We start from the raw sequence: 22343 nt of genomic DNA, 5'->3' as shown, positions 1-22343 counted from the left end.
GATTCTGGGGCTTCGTCTGACATACTTTGGACATGTTGCCAGGAGAGACGGGTCCTTGGAGAGGGACATCATGCTTGGGAGGGTGGAGGGACAGTGCAGGAGGGGAAGACCCTCTAAGAGATGGATTGATTAGGTGACTGGGGTAATCAGGATGGGTGTGTCAGAGGTGGTGTGGTTGGTGCAGGGTAGAGCAGGGTTTAGGGCTTTTGTGCATAGGGTCGCTATGAGTCCCAAACAACTCGACAGCACATAACAACAACAGCAACAACATATAATGAAGCCAGTGCTCAGGTACTTTTATGCAAAAATATTAATAGGAACAGTGCACTTGTTTTAGGCAATGAATTGCTCTGAGAAGCACTTACTTTAGAATTTTCAATAATATTTCTCTTTGTAATGCATATATTTACAAAGGAGAGGAGAGATTTATTACTTATTATCCTAACCTTATGTTTGAACATAAGGTATGGATGGGGTGATATTTCTGAATTGCAGCTTAATTAAGTCAAATACCTGCTATGCTAGATACCTGAAGACTCCTTTAATCAGAACAGACATCACATTATATCAGATCTCTAATAACTAAAACCCACAATTTATCTCTGAGCATTACAATAAAGTATTGTACTTGGAATGCCAGAGTTCATTTCTAGACCTCAAAAATTAGAAACATGCCTTGCAGGCAGGCCAAGTTACACTTAATTTCCACTAAATTACATTTAGAATTTATCAAAATTAATCTTGAATATTGGCTTAATTTTTAATGAGTACTATCTCTAGAATCAAGACTTCCTTTCACATACTCTTGGAATGTTATTAGAAGAGTCACCTCCTAGATTTACCTCATACTTGGTGGGGTAGGTCAGCAAAAAAAGAGGAAGAACCTCCCCCCAAATAAAGATAACACTAGTGTCTTCAAAGAATGGACTTCTGCATATGAGGATTGTGAGGACTGTACACAACTGGGGAGCGCTTCATACTGCTGTGCACAATGTTGCTTTGTGCTGGAATAGCTCCAGTGGCACCTAAGTCACCTTCTCTTATCCATACTCTCAAATTTTATAGCCATGCTTTCATACATGTGCTTTCACATACTAAAAATATAGTCTTAAAAAGTCTATGCTCAGACAAAGTCTTTTTTGCTCCCTTGATAATTTACTAGTCCATAAACGCAATACATTAAAATCAGTACTTAAAACCAGTATTGCAGAGGCTTACCTTTCATGGATTATTTTGAGGAAGATGCAATAATTACTATACATTATTTACAACTATAAATGCTCAGTACTTATTTTCTATTTTAAATACCTCAAAAATACTCTAGAGATGGCTCAGTACATTTTATTCAGCAGATGCACTTCAAAGTCTTCCTCCTGCCTAGTTACATTACACATGCATTGTTCTTTTCAATTAAAGTAAGGCTATGACTAGCTATCTATGGTCAACTGATAGTGGATAAGGAAATCAAAGCTATCAAATGCGGAAATGATAATCTCTTCAACAAATGGTGCTGGCAAAACTGGACTTCCACCTGCAGAAATATGAAACAGGATCCACATCTCAGGCCATACACAAAAGTCAACTCAAGGTGGATCAGAGACCTGGGAGTACCAAAACCATAATGACCTGGGAGAACTAAAACCATAATGTTAATAAAAGACAAACTGGAATCAAATTTAGAACTGCTAGTCCACGGTATAAAAAGACTGCCAAATACAACCAGAAATGTACAATCTGAAGAGGATAAAACTGATGCATGTAACCTTCTAAAGATTAAATCCATGTGCACATCAAAACCTTTTTCCAAAAGTGTGAAAAGAAAACCTACAAACTGGGAACAAACATTTGGTAATACCATCTCAGACAAGAGTCTTAAAACAAAAGTTTGCAGAATACTCTTGGGCCTCCATAAGAAAAAGATTGATAACCCAATTACAAAATGGGTAAAAGACATGGAAAGAATTTTCACAGAGGAAGATATTTGAATGGCAAACAGACACATAAAGAAATGCTCCAAATCACTTGCAATAAGAGAGATGCAAACCAAAATCACAATGAGGTTCCATCTCACTACAGTAACAGTGGCAATATTTAATAGGGTAGCAAGTAATGAATGCTGGAGAGAATGTGGCAAGAAAGGAACTCTTATACATTGGTGGTAGGATTTTAAAATGGTGCAACCATTCTGGAAGGCAGTTTGGCGCTTCCTCAAAAAGTTGAACATAGAAATTCCATATGACCTAGCCATTCCACTACTTGAAATATAACCTGAGAAAATAAGAACTGAGGCTCAAACGGAGATTTGTACATCAATGTTCACAGCAGCATTATTCACCATTGCAAGAACATGGAAACGGCTCAAATGTCGAACCACTAACGAATGGATTGAGAAATTATAGTACATCACACAATGGAATACTATGCAGCACGCAAGAGCACTGATTTTGTAAATTATTACCTAACTTTGGAGGGACTGGAGAGCATTATGCTGAGTGAACCAACTCAATACCACAAGAATAAATACTGTATAAACCCATTTTTCTTTAAAAAAATAAATATTTTTTTTATTTGCATGAGAAAATGAAAACATACTTGGCCCTAAAGGGGACAAAATATCTAATTTATTTTACAATATTATATTTTTTAAAATATTTCAGAGTGTTTCATTTATTTAAAAAGTTCTTTAAAATATGACTGACTATAGATAACATACAAGCTACAACTTAAAACACCAAATGCTTATGATTGGTATAAAACCGTTATTGTAGAATGAGTATAAGGATCCAAGAGGGATGGGAGAGGTTGGAATCAGATGGATGAGGATGTGTGGGGGTGGGGTTGGGTGTTAATCACAGAGTTGTACAATTTAATAGGTAGAGGGGTGAGGAAAATGGATAGAATTTGTTCTTGAAAACAATGTATTCAAATTTTGTAAATAAACTAGTATGAAATAAAAAAAAAAAACAACAGAAGATGTATTGGATTGGGAAAATCTGCAGTCAATTACCTTTCCAAAGTGCTAAGGAACAATGCTGTAAGTTTAAGACTAAGGTACACCTGAACCAAACCATGATATTTTCAAATATTTCCTATGCATCTGAAAGTTGGGCAATGAATAAGAATGAGAGAATAAGAAATGATACTTCTCAGTTGTGATATTAGAGAAAAGTACTCAATATCCCATGGAGTAAAAGAACAAACAAATCTGTTTTGAAGAAAGTGCTACCAGTCTTTTTTGATAAATTTCAGTGTTTTTTTATACATACCTAGGTCTTCTTGATGGCAGAAAAAAGCCTAATATAAAGTAGGTTTAAAGTTCAATTTCTTAAAATAGGTTTCTATAGAGAGATATAATTATTTATGAATTCAGGGTTTTAAAGGTAGGATTTATTTTTAAAAATTTGCTAATTTAGAATTTATCCTGAAAAGAGTTTCCTACAATGTCAACTATGGAGACAAAACTTAAGCTAACTATTCAATAAAGTCATCAATTATGTATACTGCATTGAATCAGATGAGGGAGAGAATAATTTAAAAGCGATATATGATAGGGTTTATGGTTATCACAAGAGTCCAGAATTAAGGTTGCATAGTGGAGTGTACTTGGGGCGGTGGGAGGGGTGCAGGGGGATTGTATACCTAAGAAAGAATTTTTTCTTTTACTTTTCAAAGAGAGGAGTGAACTGGGTGCTGGGAGAGGGCTGGGCAGGGAGAAAAGTGCAACAATGAATGAATGGAAATCCAAAATCTCTGTAAATGTTCATTAAAATTAATAAAATAAAATTTAAAAAAGAATAATAAAGTAAGGTTACATCCTCAGACTCTCTCTGCTCCTCCCTTCACCAGATTCTTGTACTGACTATAATTATTTACAATATTCATGCTAATTTCTTGATTATATATTTCATTTTCCTTAATATATTTGCACACTTTAAAAGATGTCATTAACTAACCAAATCAACTTACAAAAGAGACTAACATAATACTATTCTAATAAAACGGTCAGCTTTTTTTGGTCAGTATTGTTTTCTCTTTTGTTTTAAAGTCCTCTGAGTTAATCAAAACTATGAAATAATAGTTAGACTTGTTGGGGCTTAATGAAAAATGATATTTTAAGTCAAGTATTACTGAACATGGTATTCAAATAAATTAATAACATAGTTATTGGACTTTTCCTTATATTGGAAAACTTATACAGCCAATATGTTGAGTTTTCCTAATCAGGACTATTCCACCAAGAATAAAGAATAATTTTCCATTATTATAATTTGTGCTATACCTATTCAAATTAACTAATTACTAAAAGAACAATCTGAACTAATAGTCCATCATGTAAGGAATATGATTTTCATAAGTAAGTCTTAATGAAATTGTAGACTGCTACATTGATGAAGCCATTTGAAAGATTTTAATATTCACAGCGTAGGATGATAGTTTCATTAGAAATTTAAAAAGAAGGTAAGAGTGAAATATTTTATTTTTAAAAATAACTGATGTTTGAAGTAGAGAAATAGCTCAAGAGATGTAAAAACTGTACAAAGTCTGGCAAGTCTGATCTGGAAACCCTGGCTAAAGAGTTAATTAAAGAAAAACTCCATTGTTGGAACTGATGACAGATTACTATGTTGTCTGTCAAAAAAGAACTGCTTTTCTTCCTTATATTTCAAAATACATGTAGACAAAAACAACAACAACAACAACAACAAACAAATAAACCCATTCCCCCCAAAAACCCCCCCCACAAAAAAATCCAGATGGATAGCATATCGCTTTAGGAGATCATGATCAGTTACAAATTAATTAGAGACAGCCCCCACTTACTCCACCCCCAAAAGAAGCTGCTCTAATTGGGGAACTCGGTCACTCCACTCTGAAGACAGAAGACAACATACTTCAGGAGTGAGGCTTCATTCAGGTGAGAGACTCACTCCCAGAACCAGGACATGTGGGGCAGGAGGGTGAGAGGCCTGCAACTTCCCAGAAGGGAAATGTTCCAGGGAGAAAACCTGGACACAGGACAAAGAGGGCAATAGAATTTCAGAAAGGGGGCTGCAATCCAACAAGAGACTCACTACCAGTGCTGTGGAGGTAATTGTCTGTCACCCCCCCATGACAGAAAATGATCCAGGTTGGAACCTTGCCATGACACTCAAGAGACCAAAGAGGACAATAAACTTCAGGGCAGAGGGCTACAATATGTGAAATCCCTGTAGGGCTGCCCTGCAGACCAGAGAAGATTTGAAGGATGTTAGGAAAGACAAACTTTCTGGTTCCATACATAGGCCAAGGACGTTTTTTTTAGTAGAATTATTTGCATCCCCAGAGACATAACACATTAAGTTTGCAACTAATTAATAATATCATAAGGCTAAAGAAGGGTCAACAATCTACACAGACACAATAGAAATCACCTATCACATACTAAGGGGAAAACCTTCACATACTGAGAAGAAAGGAGCAGGTAGTTCCAAACACTGTGAACAAAACAAAATAAGCCTTCTCCTAAAATAGCAGAGCATATTGCAGACCTATTGATTACACCAGAGATAGGAAGGCAGAAGAAAAATATTTATCTGGAGTTATATAAATAGCTATAGAAAAAATACAAGCTATGGAAGAAAGGAATAAAGCCATATATAAAGGGAATATCCTACAGATAGGGAATCAAAAGACATATATTGATGTGGACTTATATATAATAACAACTACTGAAGAAGGTTTAGATAATGGAAGAAAGAACTGAAGCTATAAATTTAGCAAATATCCCAGAGACAGAGAGCTAAAAGAAATATACTGATGCAGGGGAACATGAACAACTACTGAGGAAATTTCAAAAGATGGAAGAAATATTTAAAAAAAAGACAACCTCATGTAAAGAAGTACAAGAATTTATAAAAGCATCACTCAGGGAGAGTACAGGCAATATACTACTGGAAAGAACAGAAACACATGAAAACTACAAAACACTATTGCAAGAAACAATAAAAGACCTAAACAATTGGAAAAATGTTTCCTGCTAATTTGATAGGAGGATGAAATATACTGAAAATGACAAAAGCTCTCTACAGTTTAAGGCAATCCCACTATAGATACTAACTTCAAAGATATAGAAAAGGCAATTGGCAAGTCTGGAAAGGAGAGAGACTACAAATACACAAAATAGTTCTGTAAAACAAACAAACAAACAAAAAATACTTCTGTAAAACAAAAATGAAGTGGGAGGCATAGCACTCCTTGATCTCAAAACCTAATAAACAGTTATAATAACCAAAATAGCATGATACAGGTTCATTGAGATACGGAGAGCAATGCAACAGAATCTATCTACCTATGGTCATTATGTTTTTGACAAGGAAACAAAACTATCAAATAGAGAAATGACAATCTTCTCAACAGATGATGCTGGCAAAACTGGATTTCTACCTGCAGAAAGCTAAAACAGGATCCATATCTCATAGCATACACAAAAATCAACTGAAGGTGGATCAGAGAGACCTAGGTGTAAAGCCCCAAACCATGAAGATCATAAAAGATAAAATAAGACCAAACTTAGAAGGCCTAGCCTATGGTATAAATAGGCTGGAAAACACAGCCAGAAATGCACAACCAGGAGAGGATAATATTTATGAATGGGACCGTCTAGCAATTAAGTCCCTGTGTGCCTCAAAATCTTTTTCTATTAAGGTGAAAATAAAACCTATTGAAAAAATGCTTAGAAATTCCATCTCAAACAAGGGTCTCATAACATAAGTTTACAGAATCTTACAGGACTTCCAGAAGAAAAAGACTAATAACCCAATTACAAAATGGGAAAAAGGCATAGAAAGACTTCACAAATGATGACATTTGGATGGACAATGTTGTTGTTGTTATGTGCTGTCTAGTTGCTTGTGACTCATAGCGACTCTATGTACAACAGCCCTGAAACTTGCTCTATCCTGTGCCAACCTTATTGTCTCTGACACACCTACCCTTATTACCCCAATCAATCTATCTCAATGAGGGTCTTCCTCTCTTGTGCTGTTCCTCCTCCCTTGCAAGCATAATGTCCCTCTCCAAGAACTGGTTCCTCCTTCCAACATACCCAAACGGATTCAGACGAAGCCTCAGAATCCTTGCCTCCAAGGAGCAGCCTGGTTTCACATTCTTTAGGTCAAACTTGTCCATTCTCCTGGCAATCCACAGTATATTCAATACTCTTTTCCAGCACCACAGCTCAAAGGCATCAATTCTTCTTATATCATCCCTAGTCATTGTCCAGCTCGTTGACGCATAGCAAGTAATTGCAAAGACTATGGCCTGGATCAGGCTCATCTTAGTTTCCAGAATGACATCATTGTTTTTTAGTACTCTGGAGAGGTCTCTGAGAGCAGACTTTCCCAATGCAATTCATCTTTTGATTTCCTGGCTGCTGGTACCAAGAGTGTTGACTGTGGAGCCAAGCAAACTAACAATCTCAGTCTAGAATCTTTGTTTTCTTGATGTTGAGCTTCAATTCATATTGAAGGCTGCATATTGACCTTCTGCAGCAATAGATACATGAATAAATGCTCAAAATCACGGGTAATAAGAAAGATGAAAATCAAAACCACAATGAGATATCATCTCACTGCAATAGCAGTGGCAAAGTTTACCAGGCCAGCAAGTAATAAATATTTGAGAGAATGTAGAGATATTGGAACTCCATACACTGTTGGTGGGATTTTAAAATGGTATAACCACTCTGGAAGGCAGTCTAGCACTTCCTCAAAAAGGTAAATATAGAAATTTCATATGACCCGGCTATTCCACTGCTAGAAATATACCCTGAGGAAAAGAGAACTGAGACATAAATGGAGATTTGTACACCAATGTTCATAACACCATTAATTACAATCACAAGAAAATAGACACAGTCCAAACATCTACCAACAAAAGCATGGATTGAGAAATTATAATACATTCACATAATGAAATACTATGCATTACTCTGGAGGGATAATTTTGAAAAATACTGTATAACGTGTTAAAGGCTAGAGACCATTATGCTGAGTAATTAACTCAGTTTCATAAGGGCAATTACTGCATAAAAATATTATTGTAAAAAACAGATGAATGACTAGTAAGATGTGTAAAAGTCCAAAGGGGGAAGAGGAGAGAGGAGGGGGTTGAATACGGGGAGGAGGGGAAAATCACAGAGTCAGAATTTGGTGGGCAGAGGAAGGGGATGATAGAATTAGGAAAGATCCAATAGGGATCTGAAAAAGATGAGGTGATAGTTGGTATAGCTCAGTAGTAATTGGTTTTATAAAACACAATGATGTAATATATCATCTGCATAACACAGGTTGTTGATAAGTCTTCCTCCAATCCTGATGCCACATTCCTTCTCATAAATTGCAGCTTCCCAAATGACCTGTTCTACATATAGATTGAAAAGGAATGGACACAGGACACATCCCTGATGCACTCCTTTCCTGACATTGAACCATGCAATGTTTCTTTGATCTGTTCTAACAACTGCTTCCTGGTCCAAGTATAGGTTTCCCATGAACACAATAAAGTGTCCTGGGATTTCCATTCTTCTCAAGATTATAGCCACAATTTGTTGTGATCCTCACAGTCAAAAGCTTTTGTGTAGTTAATGAAACACAGATAGACATTATTATAATCATTGCTTTCAGCCAAGATCTAACACAGGCAATGATATCCCTAGCGCCGTGGCCTGCTCTAAATCCAGCTTGTAGTTCTGCTAGTTCTATGTCAATGCACTTTTTTGGACAATCTTCAGCAAGGTTTTGGCTTGCATGTGATATTAGTGATACTGTTCCACCTTCTGCTGGATCATCGGTTTTTGGAATGGGAATAAATATGGATCTCTTCTAGCAAGCTGTCCAGCCTTATGAGGATGCTGCAACTTTGCTGGCTAGGTCAGGGATTGTTGTGTTTGATATGGATTGAAGCTCAAAATCAAGAAGACAAAGATTCTCACCATGGGGCCAACTTGCAGTATGATAGATGGAGAAGAGAATGAAGTTGTTAACAATTCCAGCTTGCTTGGCTACTCAGGAAATAAAAAATGAATTGCTTTAGGGAAATCTGCTATCAGGGACCTCTCCAGAGTGCTAAAGAGCAACAATGTCAGTTGGAGACTAAGTTTCACCTGATTCAAGTAATGATCTTCATAATTGCTTGTTATGCATCAGAGAGCCGGGCCATGATCAAGGATGACAAAAACAGAATTGATGTCTTTGAGTCGTGTGGTGCTGGAGAAGAATATTGAAAATGCCATGGATTTCCAAGAGAACTAATATGTCTGTCCTGGAGGGTGAAACCAAACTGCTCCTTGGAGGCATGGATTTTGAAACTCCATCTCACATACTTTGGGCATGTGGTCAGTCCTTGGGGAAGAACATCATAGGTGGAAGGGTGAAGGGACAGCACAGAAAAGGATGATCCTAAATGAAATGGATTTACACAGTAGTAAGAGTAATGGGGCCAAATGTGTTGGAGTCAGTGAAACTGGCTCAGTATAGGGCAGGGTTCAGCGATGTTGTACATAAGGTCTCTATGGGTCACAGGTGACTCAATGGCACATAACAACAAAAAATGTATGGGGATGATCGTATGAAATACAATGTGAATGAAGGAATGTGTAAAATGTAATGTGTATGGATGAAACACAATCTACACAAATTTTGCATGCAAATATAAAATTTAAAAAAATTAATTAGATTCCAATTTTGCAAGCTTTATTGTTTTTAATTATATTAAGGTGACCTTGGCAATTACCTATATACAAGCAAGTTTCTATCACAAATACTATATTCAGATACAAACAAAAAGCCTTCCAAAGTCATCAAATCAATTCCTTCTCATAATCAACACTATAGAGCAAAACAGAACTGTCCTATAGGATATCTAAGGCAGTAAATGTTTACAGAAGCAGATTATTTGTCCTATGGGACAACCAGTGAATTCAAAATCCTAACCTCCAGGTTAGCCACTGAGAGCTTATCAATCAAACCACAACTCTAATTGGGTATTATATTAATCATTGCCCCCTTAACTCCTTTTCCAAATCTGTGATAATTGTGTATAAACTGCTTTTAATAAGAGATTCACTTTGATGTTAACAAGATATAATAATAGGGATATGCTTCAACGTTTTATACTTATTTATTCATTTACTTTTACTTCATGCACTTTACCTGATTCTTGAGATCCAGTTTGGGACATGGGCGACCTCCATTGTAAGGCTTTTCTTTTAACCATTTGGATCGAATCCTTACTCCAACCCCACAAGATGAGCTGCAAGACCCCCAGCTAGACCAGTCACTTAACTTGCAATCGAATGGACAGGGAATGACACATTTTTCTTGAATATAACCTGAAAGAAAAAAATTGAAGGAAAGGGAGGAAGGTTTGATCAGAATGTTCCAATCAAGTGCACTTTCTGTTCTAAGAGAACAGATTTCCAGTAATTTTTAGTTATCCATCTAATAGACAGATTAGATATAGTTATATCTGCTTATTTTTGCATTAATTTTCAAAAGAAATTCTAGAATGGAAGGAGTGCAGAAAATGTAGTTAGTACTAGTTTCTAATGAAAAGAAATGATGAAATTCAAAGCTAAATGTGTTATCACTACCTGTCATAGATTTAATTGTGTCACTACCTATCATAGATTTTGGAAGCACCATGATTAACAATGGTCTGGCAATTAGATATTGATGCACTTTCATGGTTATATAAAGATATAATCAGCTAGCAAAATGTAACATGATTCAATTATCCTCCATGTTTGATAAACTACAACCTATATCGTGGTATTGGTGAATAATAATGAATATACTGTAGACTATAAAAACAGCAAACAAGTTTGTTATGAAGGGAGTGCAACCAGGGTACTTCTCAGAGGCAAGGATGATTATCACATAATTTAGGCACGTTATTAAGACATGACTGTCCTTGGAAAGTGCTATCATCCTAGGAAAAGTATAAGGACATTGAAGGCGAGGAAGGGCCTCAATGGGATGGACTAACTTTTTCTGCGACAGTGAGCTTAAGCAGAGAAAACATTGCACAGGAGATAGATAGCACAGTGTTGGGTAGGGTTTTGATCTGTTATAAAAAGGGTAGCTATTAGTTGAAAAGACTTGACATCACCTAACCTAATAACTATGCTCTAATGATGTAAAGATATTTCCCTGTGTTTTATTGACTATGCAAAGGCTTTAGATCATGTGAGTCATAGCAAATGTGGATAACATTGAACATTATGAAGAATGAGAATTCCAGAGAACTTAAATGTGCTTAGAAATTTGTACATTGACCAAACAGCAGCCATTTGAACAATATAAGGATGTATTAGATAGACAAAATCAGGGAAGTCATGCAGTAGAGTCTTAAATATTCACTTTTGTTTAAATTCAGTCTGAAAATGGAACTATATCAAGATTAAATGCCATATCAGTATTAGAGGAAACCTCAAAACCAACCTGAGATATACATATAAATATTTGAAACATTTACTAATGAAAATAAATTACTATAATCTTCATAAAGGGAGTTTTGGTGACATTGCCAGTAGGAAGTTGTACTGCTAAATCAAAGGTGCACCTATCTGGCTGTTCAAATCAACCAATGATTCTGCAAAAGAAATATGGACAATATCCCTCCTTGTGATTTACAGTGTTCTGAAAACCAAATGGAGGGTCAGCTATGCATCAGTTTCAGCTCATTAGTAACGAGTAGAAGTTTTCTTTTAAGTCCGATAGCTTTCTAATGGACAATACTTCACTATAGAGGAAATGACAATTTTACAACTGGGACAGTAAGCGGTTATTATGATGTTACGTGCCATTGAGTTGAGTATGACTAATATCAATCCTATGAACAATGTATCTGAACCCTGTCTTATCCTGTGCCATCTTCACCATTTCCACCATTCTTGAGCCCATTGCTGCAGTCACTGTGTCAGCTTATCTCATTGGGGGTCTTCCTCTCCTTCACTGGTCCTTCATATTTCCAAGCATGATGTTCCTTTCCAAGGAATGGCCCCTCCTAACAATATGTCCAGTTGTGAGTTGAAGCATCATCATTCTTGCATCTAAGAAGTACTCTGATTGCATTTTCTCCAAGACATATCTGTTTATTCTCTTGGCAGTTCATGAGGTATGCAGTACTCTCAAATACCACACCATTCTTATTCTCAAAGGCATTGATTCTTTTATTATCCTTATTCACTTTCCAGATCTCAGATGCATAGAAAATGACTGAAAAGGTCGTGGCCTGAATCTGATGCATCTTGGTTTTTAAACCAAGCATCATTGCTCCTTGGGAGGTCCCTGACAACAGATTTTCCTAATGCAATGACAATTTAAAACTTTTTTCCATCTTTCATGATGTTGCTTTTTGGCCAGTGGTAAGAAATTTTGTCTTGATGCTGAGATGCAATCCATATCAAAGTCATTGATCTTATGCAGAAAGCGCTTCAAAACCTCCTCTCCTTCAGCAAGCAAGGTTGTGTCATCTGCACAACTCAGGACGTTGTTGAGTCTTTCTCTAATTCTGATACTACATTCTTCTTGATAAAATTCAGCTTCTTGAATTATTTGTTCAGCATGCATATTGAATAAGTACAGAGAAATAATGCAGCTCTGACACACAACTTTTTTAAAATGTTAAACTATGTAGCGTTTCCTTGCTCTGTTAGACAACAGCTTTTTGGTCTAGGAATAGGTTTTGAATGAACACAATTAAGTATTCTAGGATTCCTATTCTTCTCAAGGTTAATCATAATTTGTTATTTTTCAAGGATTTCCTTTTACTTGAATTCATAATCAACACCTATGAAAGTATATGTAAAGAAATCGAACACTTTAGTGCATTGGGCAAATTGGCAGTCAAATATTTCTTTAAAGAGTTAAAGAACAAGGATGTCAGTTAAAGACTAAGTGACCCAGAGTTCGCTAGGTGTAAATCATAGTATTTTCAATTGTTTTCTATGTATTTGAAACTTGGACAATGAATAACAAAGACCTAAGAAGAATTGATGTCACTGAACTGTGGTTTTGGCAATGAATACTGAATATACCAAAGACTTTCAAAAGGACAAGCAAGTATGTCTCAGAATAAATATTGCCAATAATGCTCCTCAGAAGCACGGATGGAAAGACATCATCTCACATGTCCCAAAGAGGTCATTAGGAAGGGTAAATCCCTGGAAGAGTCTTCATGTTTCCTAAAGTAGGAAGGTTGGTTAGTTTAAAAGAGGAAAGCCTTCAACTTGACAGCAGTGATTGTGAAGATGGTGCAGGACTGAGTGATGTTTCCTTCTGTTGTATAATTTTGCCATGAGTCAGAACCAACTCTAAAGCACCTAAAAACAATATATGTTAACAAGGCAGGATTAGGGTGGGTTGAAATACCATTACTCAGGTTACAGCCCAAGTACAATGTAAGGAGAGTCCTTAGAGTGGAGTGTGGCCAACATCACCTTTTCTCTTATAAGATATGAAAGGAGAGAGGAACAAGGAGAAAGAAAGAGAGAGAGAGAGAGAGAGAGAGAGAGTAGCATTTGATATATGATATCACCTGTCTGATCTGGCAGTGATATAGCCTGTCTCTATCACTTCTTATTTTGTTAAGTATATAAATTAGGTGAGAGGAGGGCTTTCAATATATATTTCTGAGGGCCACAATTCATCAAATAAAAATAGCATGTAGACATGTTAAGTGTTACATATAGTACTAGTTAGAGGTGACAGGCATTAAGCACTTTTACAGAGAATCTGAGTCATGGCAGGATTCTCTATGGCATCCACAGAAAGAGTAGGGTTGGAAAAGCCTAAGTGCTTCAGATATGCAAATCAAAAATTCCAGGAGACTTCACATAAGTAAATTTTAAATATGTGACTTGACTAAATTGATCTATTTGAAAGCACAATTTGAAGTAGATGCCTTTTTAATGGAATGAAATTTTAAATCATTTTCATCTATTCTTAGTAGTGAAAGAATTAATTAGAAAGCCTCCAGAAATGTTTGGTTTTTCTTTCCTCTTGGTAGGACATAAAACCCAGAGGATGTCCATGAATTCAAGGTCATATATTCAATGAGTATAAAATATTTTGAAAATTCAATAGGACTAAGCAACAGTGACATTTATTTTTCAGGAAAATTATTTTTTCCTACTAGAGTACATCCCAAAGGAAAGCTCATAGTGAGAACTATTAATAATTTCATATTCTTATTTCTATCTCCTAATTCAAAGGATTAGTTCTATTCATGTACTTAATATTTACATTTTTTGGCACCACAATATGGTGAAATGTGACCACCATCTACAAAATTTACCTGACATATGAGAATTTCAGTTCCTAAATCCTCACTAATATTTTTTTAAAGTTACATAAAATAGGCTATAGTATACAGTATAGCTACAGTATAGCTGCTATAATTTAGATAAATATAAACATAATTGCTGAGAGAAAAAAAATTTAATAAATGTCACTTTACCCTATACGGAAAACATTGCTTTGGTCCTTAGAAGACATGGTGTCTAAGGAGGAGAAAACCAGACATGGGGGCATAGGGCCATGAGTATCTTTCTTCAAGGGCCAGAGGGAGTAAGAATAGCAGCCCCTCACTGCCCTAGAGTGAAAGCAGACAAGGAAACAGCAGCCCAGCCCATAGCCCAGCAGCAAAGGTTTATTTATTCTTTGCTGACACACAGACTCACAGCTATGGTACTGACAATAAGGTTTATTAGGGAAATGAGTGGAAATGGCAAAGAATATCTCACAAGACAAGTCCAGGCTTTAACTCAACAGTTCAAATGCACAACTCCGCAGTAAATCCAAACTCTGGTTTCAGAGTAGCAATCAAATCCAAATAATGCAACAAGATTTGCTTTAGAGGAGTTTTAAGTCACCTTCTCCTTCAAACATCCAGCAAGAACAGCCAAACCTTGAACTGTGGCCAGCACAAATGCAAGAAACCTCAGGTCACACTCTGCCACCGTTTGTCAAAGAAATGCCACAGTCTCTCCACTACCGAGGTCTTGCTCGCCTCAGGTCTTACTTGTCTCAAGTCTTGGGGCCAGTGTACAAAGCACTCTTTCTCTCATTCTAGTCTCACAGCTACTGATGATTTGCAAGACCATGTGTCTGTGGTTAAGGTAGCTGGAGATGAGAAGGGCTAACTTAAGGCTAGAAAAAAACCAAATTTTAGGCTAAAACCACACATGGCTTCAGGATCTTTTAATTTTTCCATTTAAATATTCTGAAAGTATCTAAAGGTAGACATCAACCAGCCACTGAAAATAATTGAGAATGCACTCAACTATGTAATTATATACAACATTGTACAACAAACATAGTGAGTTCTCATATGATGGGAAGGATTCAAAGGATCAACTCATAGAATCTTCTATATCCATGTTATCACCAGAGGCACTTATTTAATGACTTGCTCCAATTAAAGGAAGCCAGGGTCCCTGGAGGGATTTTTCATTATACATTACTAATCCACAAACATGGATTCCTTCAGGTTAGTATAGTAAACACAGGTGTATGAAGAGTTATCTGAGTGAAACTATCTCATGATTAAATCACTCCCAGATTATTTCCTGATCTGTATTTTTCTCTCATCTCTTAAGAGACTAACACATTTTTAACAAATACTATTATGTTTGCAGCTTATGAGAACAGAAAAAGAATTTCTATGCAATTTAGCCTATAGAAAGAATCTATTTCTTTACTTAAATTTTATTACTGTTTAAAATGACAAAAAAACACCCACCAAAAGGGACAATGGATATTCATTCATTGCCATTTTGCCAAAATAATAAAAGCAACATATAAAAAATAAAACAGAAAATTATGGAGAGAATATTGAACAACTCTTTGTAACTTCTTAGTTAAAGCGTTGGGGAATCTTGTGAATTAAAGTTATACCATATCATCATTTCTTATTTCTTAAAGATTTGTTGCTCTGATTTATATATTGTTGTTGTTGTTGTTGTTGTTATGTGCTTGCAACTCATAGCGACCCTATGTACACGAGCCCTAAACCCTGCTCTATATTGTGCCAACCTCACCGTCTCCAACACACTAAATCCCACCGTCCCTAAAACAGAATCGATCCATCTCATTAAGGTTCTTCCTCTCCTGCATGCCCCTTAACTCTCCTAAACATGATGTCCCTCTCCAAGGACTGGTCCCTCCTTGCAACATGCACAAAGTATGTCAGATGAAGCTTCAGAATTCTTGACTCTACGGAGCAGCAGCTTGGCTTCACCCTCTGCAGGACAAACCTGTTTGTTCTCCTAGCAGTCCATGGTATATTCAACATTCTTCTCCAGCACCACAGCTCAAAGGCATCAATTCTCTATCTATCATCCCGAGTCACTGTCCAACTCTCCGATACATAGCACATAATTGCAAAGACTAAAGCCCAGATCAGGTGCACCTTAGTCTCTTCAGACGTTGCTTTTCAATACTTTGGAAAGGTCACTGACACCTGACTTTCCCAATGCAATCTATCTCTTAATTTCCAGGCTGCTGGTACCAAGAGTGTTGACTGTGGAATCAAGCAAACGAAAACTGTAAACTATCTCAATCTCTTCACCATCCATACTAATGCTGCCAATTGGTCTAGTGTTGAGAATCTTCGTTTTCTTGATGTTGAGCTTCAATCTGTATTGAAGGCTGCAGTCCTTGACCCTCTTCAGCAAGCACTTCAGGTCCTCCTCAGTTTCAGCAAGCAGGGTTGTGTCATCTGCATAACACAGACTGTTGATGAATCTTCCATCAATCCTGATGCCACATTTCCCTTGTACAGCCCAGCATCCCAGATGATCTGTTCTGCGTACATACTGCAAAGGTATGGAGACAGAATACATCTCTGGTGGATCCCCTTCCTGATTTTGAGCCATGTAGTGTTTCTTTGCTCTGTTCTGAGGTTTCTCATAACCACAATCAAATGTTCTGGGATTCCCATTCTTCTCAGAGTCAGCCACAGTTTATTATGATACACACAGTCAAATGTGTTTGCATTCCTCTGTACTCTCTGCTTTCTGCCAAGATCCATCTAACATTAGCTATAATATCCCTAGTACCATGACCTCTTCTAAATCCAATCTGCACATCTGACGTTCTCTGTTGACATATTGTTCCAAACATTTTTGGATATTTTTTAGCAGAATCTTGTTTGATGTGATATTCATGATATTGTCCAATAATTTTTGCACTGTGTTGGATCAACTTTCTTTGGAATGGAAACAAATACCGATCTCTTCTAGTCAATTGGCCAGGTGGTTGTCCTCCAGATTTCTTGACACAACTTAGTGAGCACATCTAGGGCAGAGTCTGTTTGTTGAAATACATCAATCAGTATGCTGTCAACTCCTGGAGCCTTGTTTTTTGATCCAAGTAAATATTCTTTTATTTAGAGAATTTTAATACATTAAAAATAAAGACTTTTACATGAGAGAGGTTCAAATTACATCAATTTCTTTGAAAACACTGGGAGAAGAACGGGAACAGATGTTTTGACATTAGTCCAAAGATTATTTAAGAAATTAGTTGTACAGGGATTAGAAATTACATCTGAGAGGGAGTTCCAGTAATGCAGCACACAGGGAATTGTGGGAACTCCTTCCAACACTGTTTACAAAAACTGTCAAGTCTCAGAAACCTGATGGAAGATTATTTTGAGTTGGAATGGAATGAATGGCAGTGAATCTGAGCTACCAAGGAAGAAGGTGGTACAAACTCACAGTCATTTAACAGGAGAAAGATGTGGCAGACAGCTTCCATAAAGATTTAGAGCCTTTGTCACTCTATGGGAGAGTTCCCTCTGTCCTTGACTGCTACAGTTATAATAAATTTAATACAAATTTTACTGCTGTCATGAGTATCACAGAAAGAATGTCTTAGCTAACCACGTATTTAAAATCTCAAACCTTTATCATGCTGAAATAGAGATTATCTCAATTGAGTTGCCATCATGGTTTGGTGAATTTATATTTTGAGCTGTAAATATATATCCAAACAGTAAATGATGATTTTGGTGTTTTCACCAATTTCAGAGATGATCCTGATCCTGATTTCACTTTTTGGGGTACTTGAGAGGAGGGAGTTCAGAAAGTGGCTAGATGATCACTCTCTATCCTTTTTATAGAACTAACTTATTTTTAAAAAGAGGCTTTTGAAAAGACTTTGTAGTTAGGGTTCCTAGTGGAAAATGTCTTAACTGCAGATATGTTATTAGTTAAACATTCTCAAATCATGGCAAATAACAAAGTATACCCTTTGGACTCACAATCTAGCCAGACATCTAAAATATAATTAGGTCCAAACTTATATAAAGTTCAAATACTCATATTGACCAAAAAGTTTAATTTTATTCCTTTAAATTCAAATCTTTATAGCATCATTATTTATAACATCTTAAATATACCAGAAAAGAAGAGTCAAGGTTCAGCCAGGTTTGCTAATTAAAAAGAATATCATTCACTGGTAAACTTTAGAGTATAGATGAGACTTCAGGATAAGAGCCTCTTCCATAGACTCATCAGAAATAGAATGGGATTTGAACCCAGTGTCAATTGAAAAAGTGCCTGGTGTAGTAAAATATAAAAGACCATTATTCTCTTGTATGCCATGTTACCCTTAATTGTCTAGAATAAACTATACTTTGGCAGAAATTTTCATCTATTTATATGATGAAAATATATGCTACATAATAAAATACATGGTAGAAAGTTAAAAAGAAGCCTTGGTGGCATATGGTTCCAAACCCAAAGGCCAGGAGTTAGAATCTACCAACAGTGCCGTAGAAGAAAGAGCTGGCAATCTGCTTCAGTAAAGGCTTGCAGCCTTCTGTCTCTCCTTCCTCCTCTTCCTTCACTTCATCCGGTTTTCCTTTGAAAACCACACTGAGCTGAAGGCTGGAGCCGCTGGCCCCATGCACTCATTTCCTGAGGTCACTGCTCTGGTGGGCTGGCAGCCATTGGACTCAAGGCCCAGGCTCCCTTGAGTTGCACCATCCACTCTGTTCTGATCTGCAGTGCCAGCTGGTTTGAACCTCACCTGTCTAATCTCAACAATGGAACCAATACATTGCTGTTGTTACTGTCATTATGTTAAAAATGTTTTAGTGTATTTGTTTAGGGTAATAGCTTTTTAAATGTCTACTAAGCATAAAAAGGTACACAATAAATCATATATTAAGATAAATATTTGACTGATATTAGATAGAGACTGAACCTAACTGTTCTGCTTTTGTACAAATTCTATGTAAAGACATATTTAGGAACACAACCGGAGACTGAATGTACTTCAAGCAGGAGTGGCATCCACTTCCTAAATAACATGTCTCTGGAAACTCTATGAACTTTGATAAACAGAGTTGCTATGAGTTGTGCTTGAGTTGAAGGCAATCAACAACAATCTCTCTCTCTCTCTCTCTATATATATATATATATGTATTTTTATATATTTATATATAATCAATCTATCATCTATCTATCTATTATCTATCTATCTATCTATCTATCTATCTATCTATCTATGATTTGTGGTAAATAATTTTCCAGCCTCAACTTTAAGTAATTCAGGTGAAAATATATATAAACAAAATTTATGGCATATGCAAAATCTATTGGCATCCAGCTTATTCTGACTCATACAGGTTTCTGATTAATCACTTTACCTAGCTTACTTGCTACCACTAAATATATCAATGTCAGTTTAATCAAACAACCAAATCATGTAAAGAACTGATTTTTTAATTGAATTGTCCAGGCAATTTAATCAAGAGGCATCATAGTTGTTCATACAGACGTGATTTCTCCTTGTGCCAGTTTCCATCAGGCAGGTAAGGGAGACACTTCTCTTGGAATATATCAAGCACATTAGGGCAAACAGAATACTTGACAGAGAATGATCTGAACTCTTCAATTACAACAGTATGTACTCAAGCAGTTTCCAGTACTCCTGCAAATAAGTGCTATTAAAATTAAATGACTGAATGCTTTAACCACACAATGAACTTGGCAGGTGAATTACTACAAAGACAAATTACTGACAAGCAAATATTAAGTAGTAGTTCTTAGAACTGTTGCTGTAAGAGCAATTCATCACATCTTCTTGTCCTGAGAACATGTAGATTCAAACCAGACACTTGATACTTCACATTCTAACTTCTGAAAGGTGACTTCAGAGTATGTCTTGTATTTGCTCTTCCCGAACTAGTTGTGCCAGTGACTATTTGTACTCAGCTGTAGACTGTGGAGGTAACAGAGTCCACTGTTCAGTGAAAGGCTGCAGGTAGTGCCCCCACAGAGTCACTCTGAAAGAAAGACCTGAAAAATCAGCCACTGGAAACCTTATGATTCTGTGTTATTCTTACACAAATGTGATCAACATGAGTTGGAATTGATTAGATGATACTTGCTCTTTTTTCAGTTCCTCAAATATTTTACATCCTACTGCCAGGCAAATGACATGATTGCATGCCCCAGGCCCTTGAAGTTTATGTAATATCGCAACTTGCTTTATCAATGAAATGTGAGCTGAAGTGAAGAGAGACATCTCTAGGTGGTAACTCTGAAATCCAGGGTGCCATTAGACATGCTGTCCTTTCCCTAAGCCACAGGGACCAGCAGTCCTGGACCCTAAGACAAGGTCATGGAGTGAAGGTGACCTGAGAACAAAGCCAAACTGTCCAAGATGGATGTTGTTGTTGTTGTGTTGTTATGTGCCATCGAGTCGTTTGCGACTCATAGCAACCCTATGCACAACAGCCCTAAATCCTGCTCTATCCTGCGCCAACCACACTGCCTCTGACACACCCATCATGATTACCCCAGTCACCGAATCAATCCATCTCATAGAGGGTCTTCCCCTCCCGTGCTGTCCCTCCACCCTCCCAAGCATGATGTCCCTCTCCAAGGACCCGTCCCTCCTGGCAACATGTCCAAAGTATGTCAGACAAAGCCCCAGAATCCTTGCCTCCAAGGAGTAGCTTGGTTTAACCCTCTCCAAGATGAATCTGTTTGTTTTCCTGGCAGTCCATGGTACATTCAGTACTCCTCTCCAGCACCACAGCTCAAAAGCATCCACTCTCCTTCTATCCTCCCTAGTCATTGTCCAACTCTCTGATGCATAACAAGCGATTGCAAATACCATGGCCTGTATCAGGCGCACCTTAGTCTCCAGAGAGACACAGTTGCTCCTGAGTACTTTAGAGAGGTCCCTAACAGCAGACTTTCCCATTGCGATATGCTTTTTGATTTCCTGACTGCTGGTGCCAGAGTGTTGACTGTAGAGCCGAGCAAACTGAAGCTGTGAACAATCTCAATCTCTTCGCCATCCATCCTGACGCTGCCAATTGGTCCAGTGGTGAGAATCTTTGTCTTTGTGACATTGAGCCTCAGTCCATACTGAAGGCTGCAGTCATTGACCCCTCGCAGCAAGTGCTTGAGGTCCTCCTCAGTTTCAGCAAGCAGGGTTGTGTCATCTACATAATGCAGATTGTTAATAGATCTTCCACCAATCCTGATGCCACAATTCTCATAGAGACCATCCTCTCGGATAATCTGCTCTGCATACATGTAATAAATGACTTTTGTGACTTCTCTGGGATTTTTTGTGTTTTATTTGTAACACAACCTACTTAGTCTTGATGGATCAACACATACCACCTCAAAATGTATCTTGGGAAGCAAAGTGAAAAGTATTATAGAACAGGTAGTTAATGAATTTTAACACTCCATATATAGCATTATTCTTCATATTTTCCAGGCTTGGCATATTGATTGAATAGATATGGTAAAAGTATATAACTCTGAGAAATAACCTTCTTGATTTCAAACCATGCAATAGACCCTTGTTCTGCTCCAGTGACTATTTCTTGGTATATATCCTTGATTGTATATGCGCAAAGTTAAGTGTTCTGGAAGAAGAAAGCAGCACCAAGATTGAAGGAACATTAAATAACTACCTGCCATATGCAGAGGATACAATCTTGGTTCTAGAAAGCAAACAGGAGTTGAAACACTTACTGATTGAGTTTCAAGACTATATAGCCTTCAGTATAAGTGGCACTTCAACATGAACAAAAATCTTCACAATGGAATTGGTAAGAAACGTCATAACCAAGGGAGAAAATTTGGATGTTAAGGATTTCATTTTGCTTGGATCCAGAAAACTGATGGAAACAATAGTCAAGATATCAAGGAATACATTGAACCAAGCAAGCCTGCTACACAAAACAAAACCTCTTGAAAGTGTTAACAGATGCCACTTTGAGGGCTATGGTATGCCTGGCCAAGGCTCAGAGGTAAGAAGCTGTGT

At 37.0% G+C, this 22343-nt stretch overlaps 1 protein-coding gene across 1 annotated transcript in view; it reads right to left on the bottom strand.

Moving 5' to 3' along the window:
* Positions 1-22343, bottom strand: part of THSD7B (thrombospondin, type I, domain containing 7B) — a 1033118-nt gene that overhangs the window by 386986 nt on the left and 623789 nt on the right. Inside the window, exon 14 of the mRNA XM_006894459.1 lies at positions 10191-10369. Within this exon, the coding sequence (XP_006894521.1) occupies positions 10191-10369 (179 nt within the window). The remainder of the gene's footprint in view (positions 1-10190; positions 10370-22343) is intronic.

This window comes from Elephantulus edwardii, unplaced genomic scaffold (assembly GCF_000299155.1).
Source record: "Elephantulus edwardii isolate Elephantulus edwardi_28Jun2011 unplaced genomic scaffold, EleEdw1.0 scaffold00143, whole genome shotgun sequence".
NCBI classification, from domain to species: Eukaryota; Metazoa; Chordata; class Mammalia; order Macroscelidea; family Macroscelididae; genus Elephantulus; species Elephantulus edwardii.
Note: the sequence above shows the minus strand (reverse complement) of the source record. Positions and strands in the feature narration are given on the sequence as shown.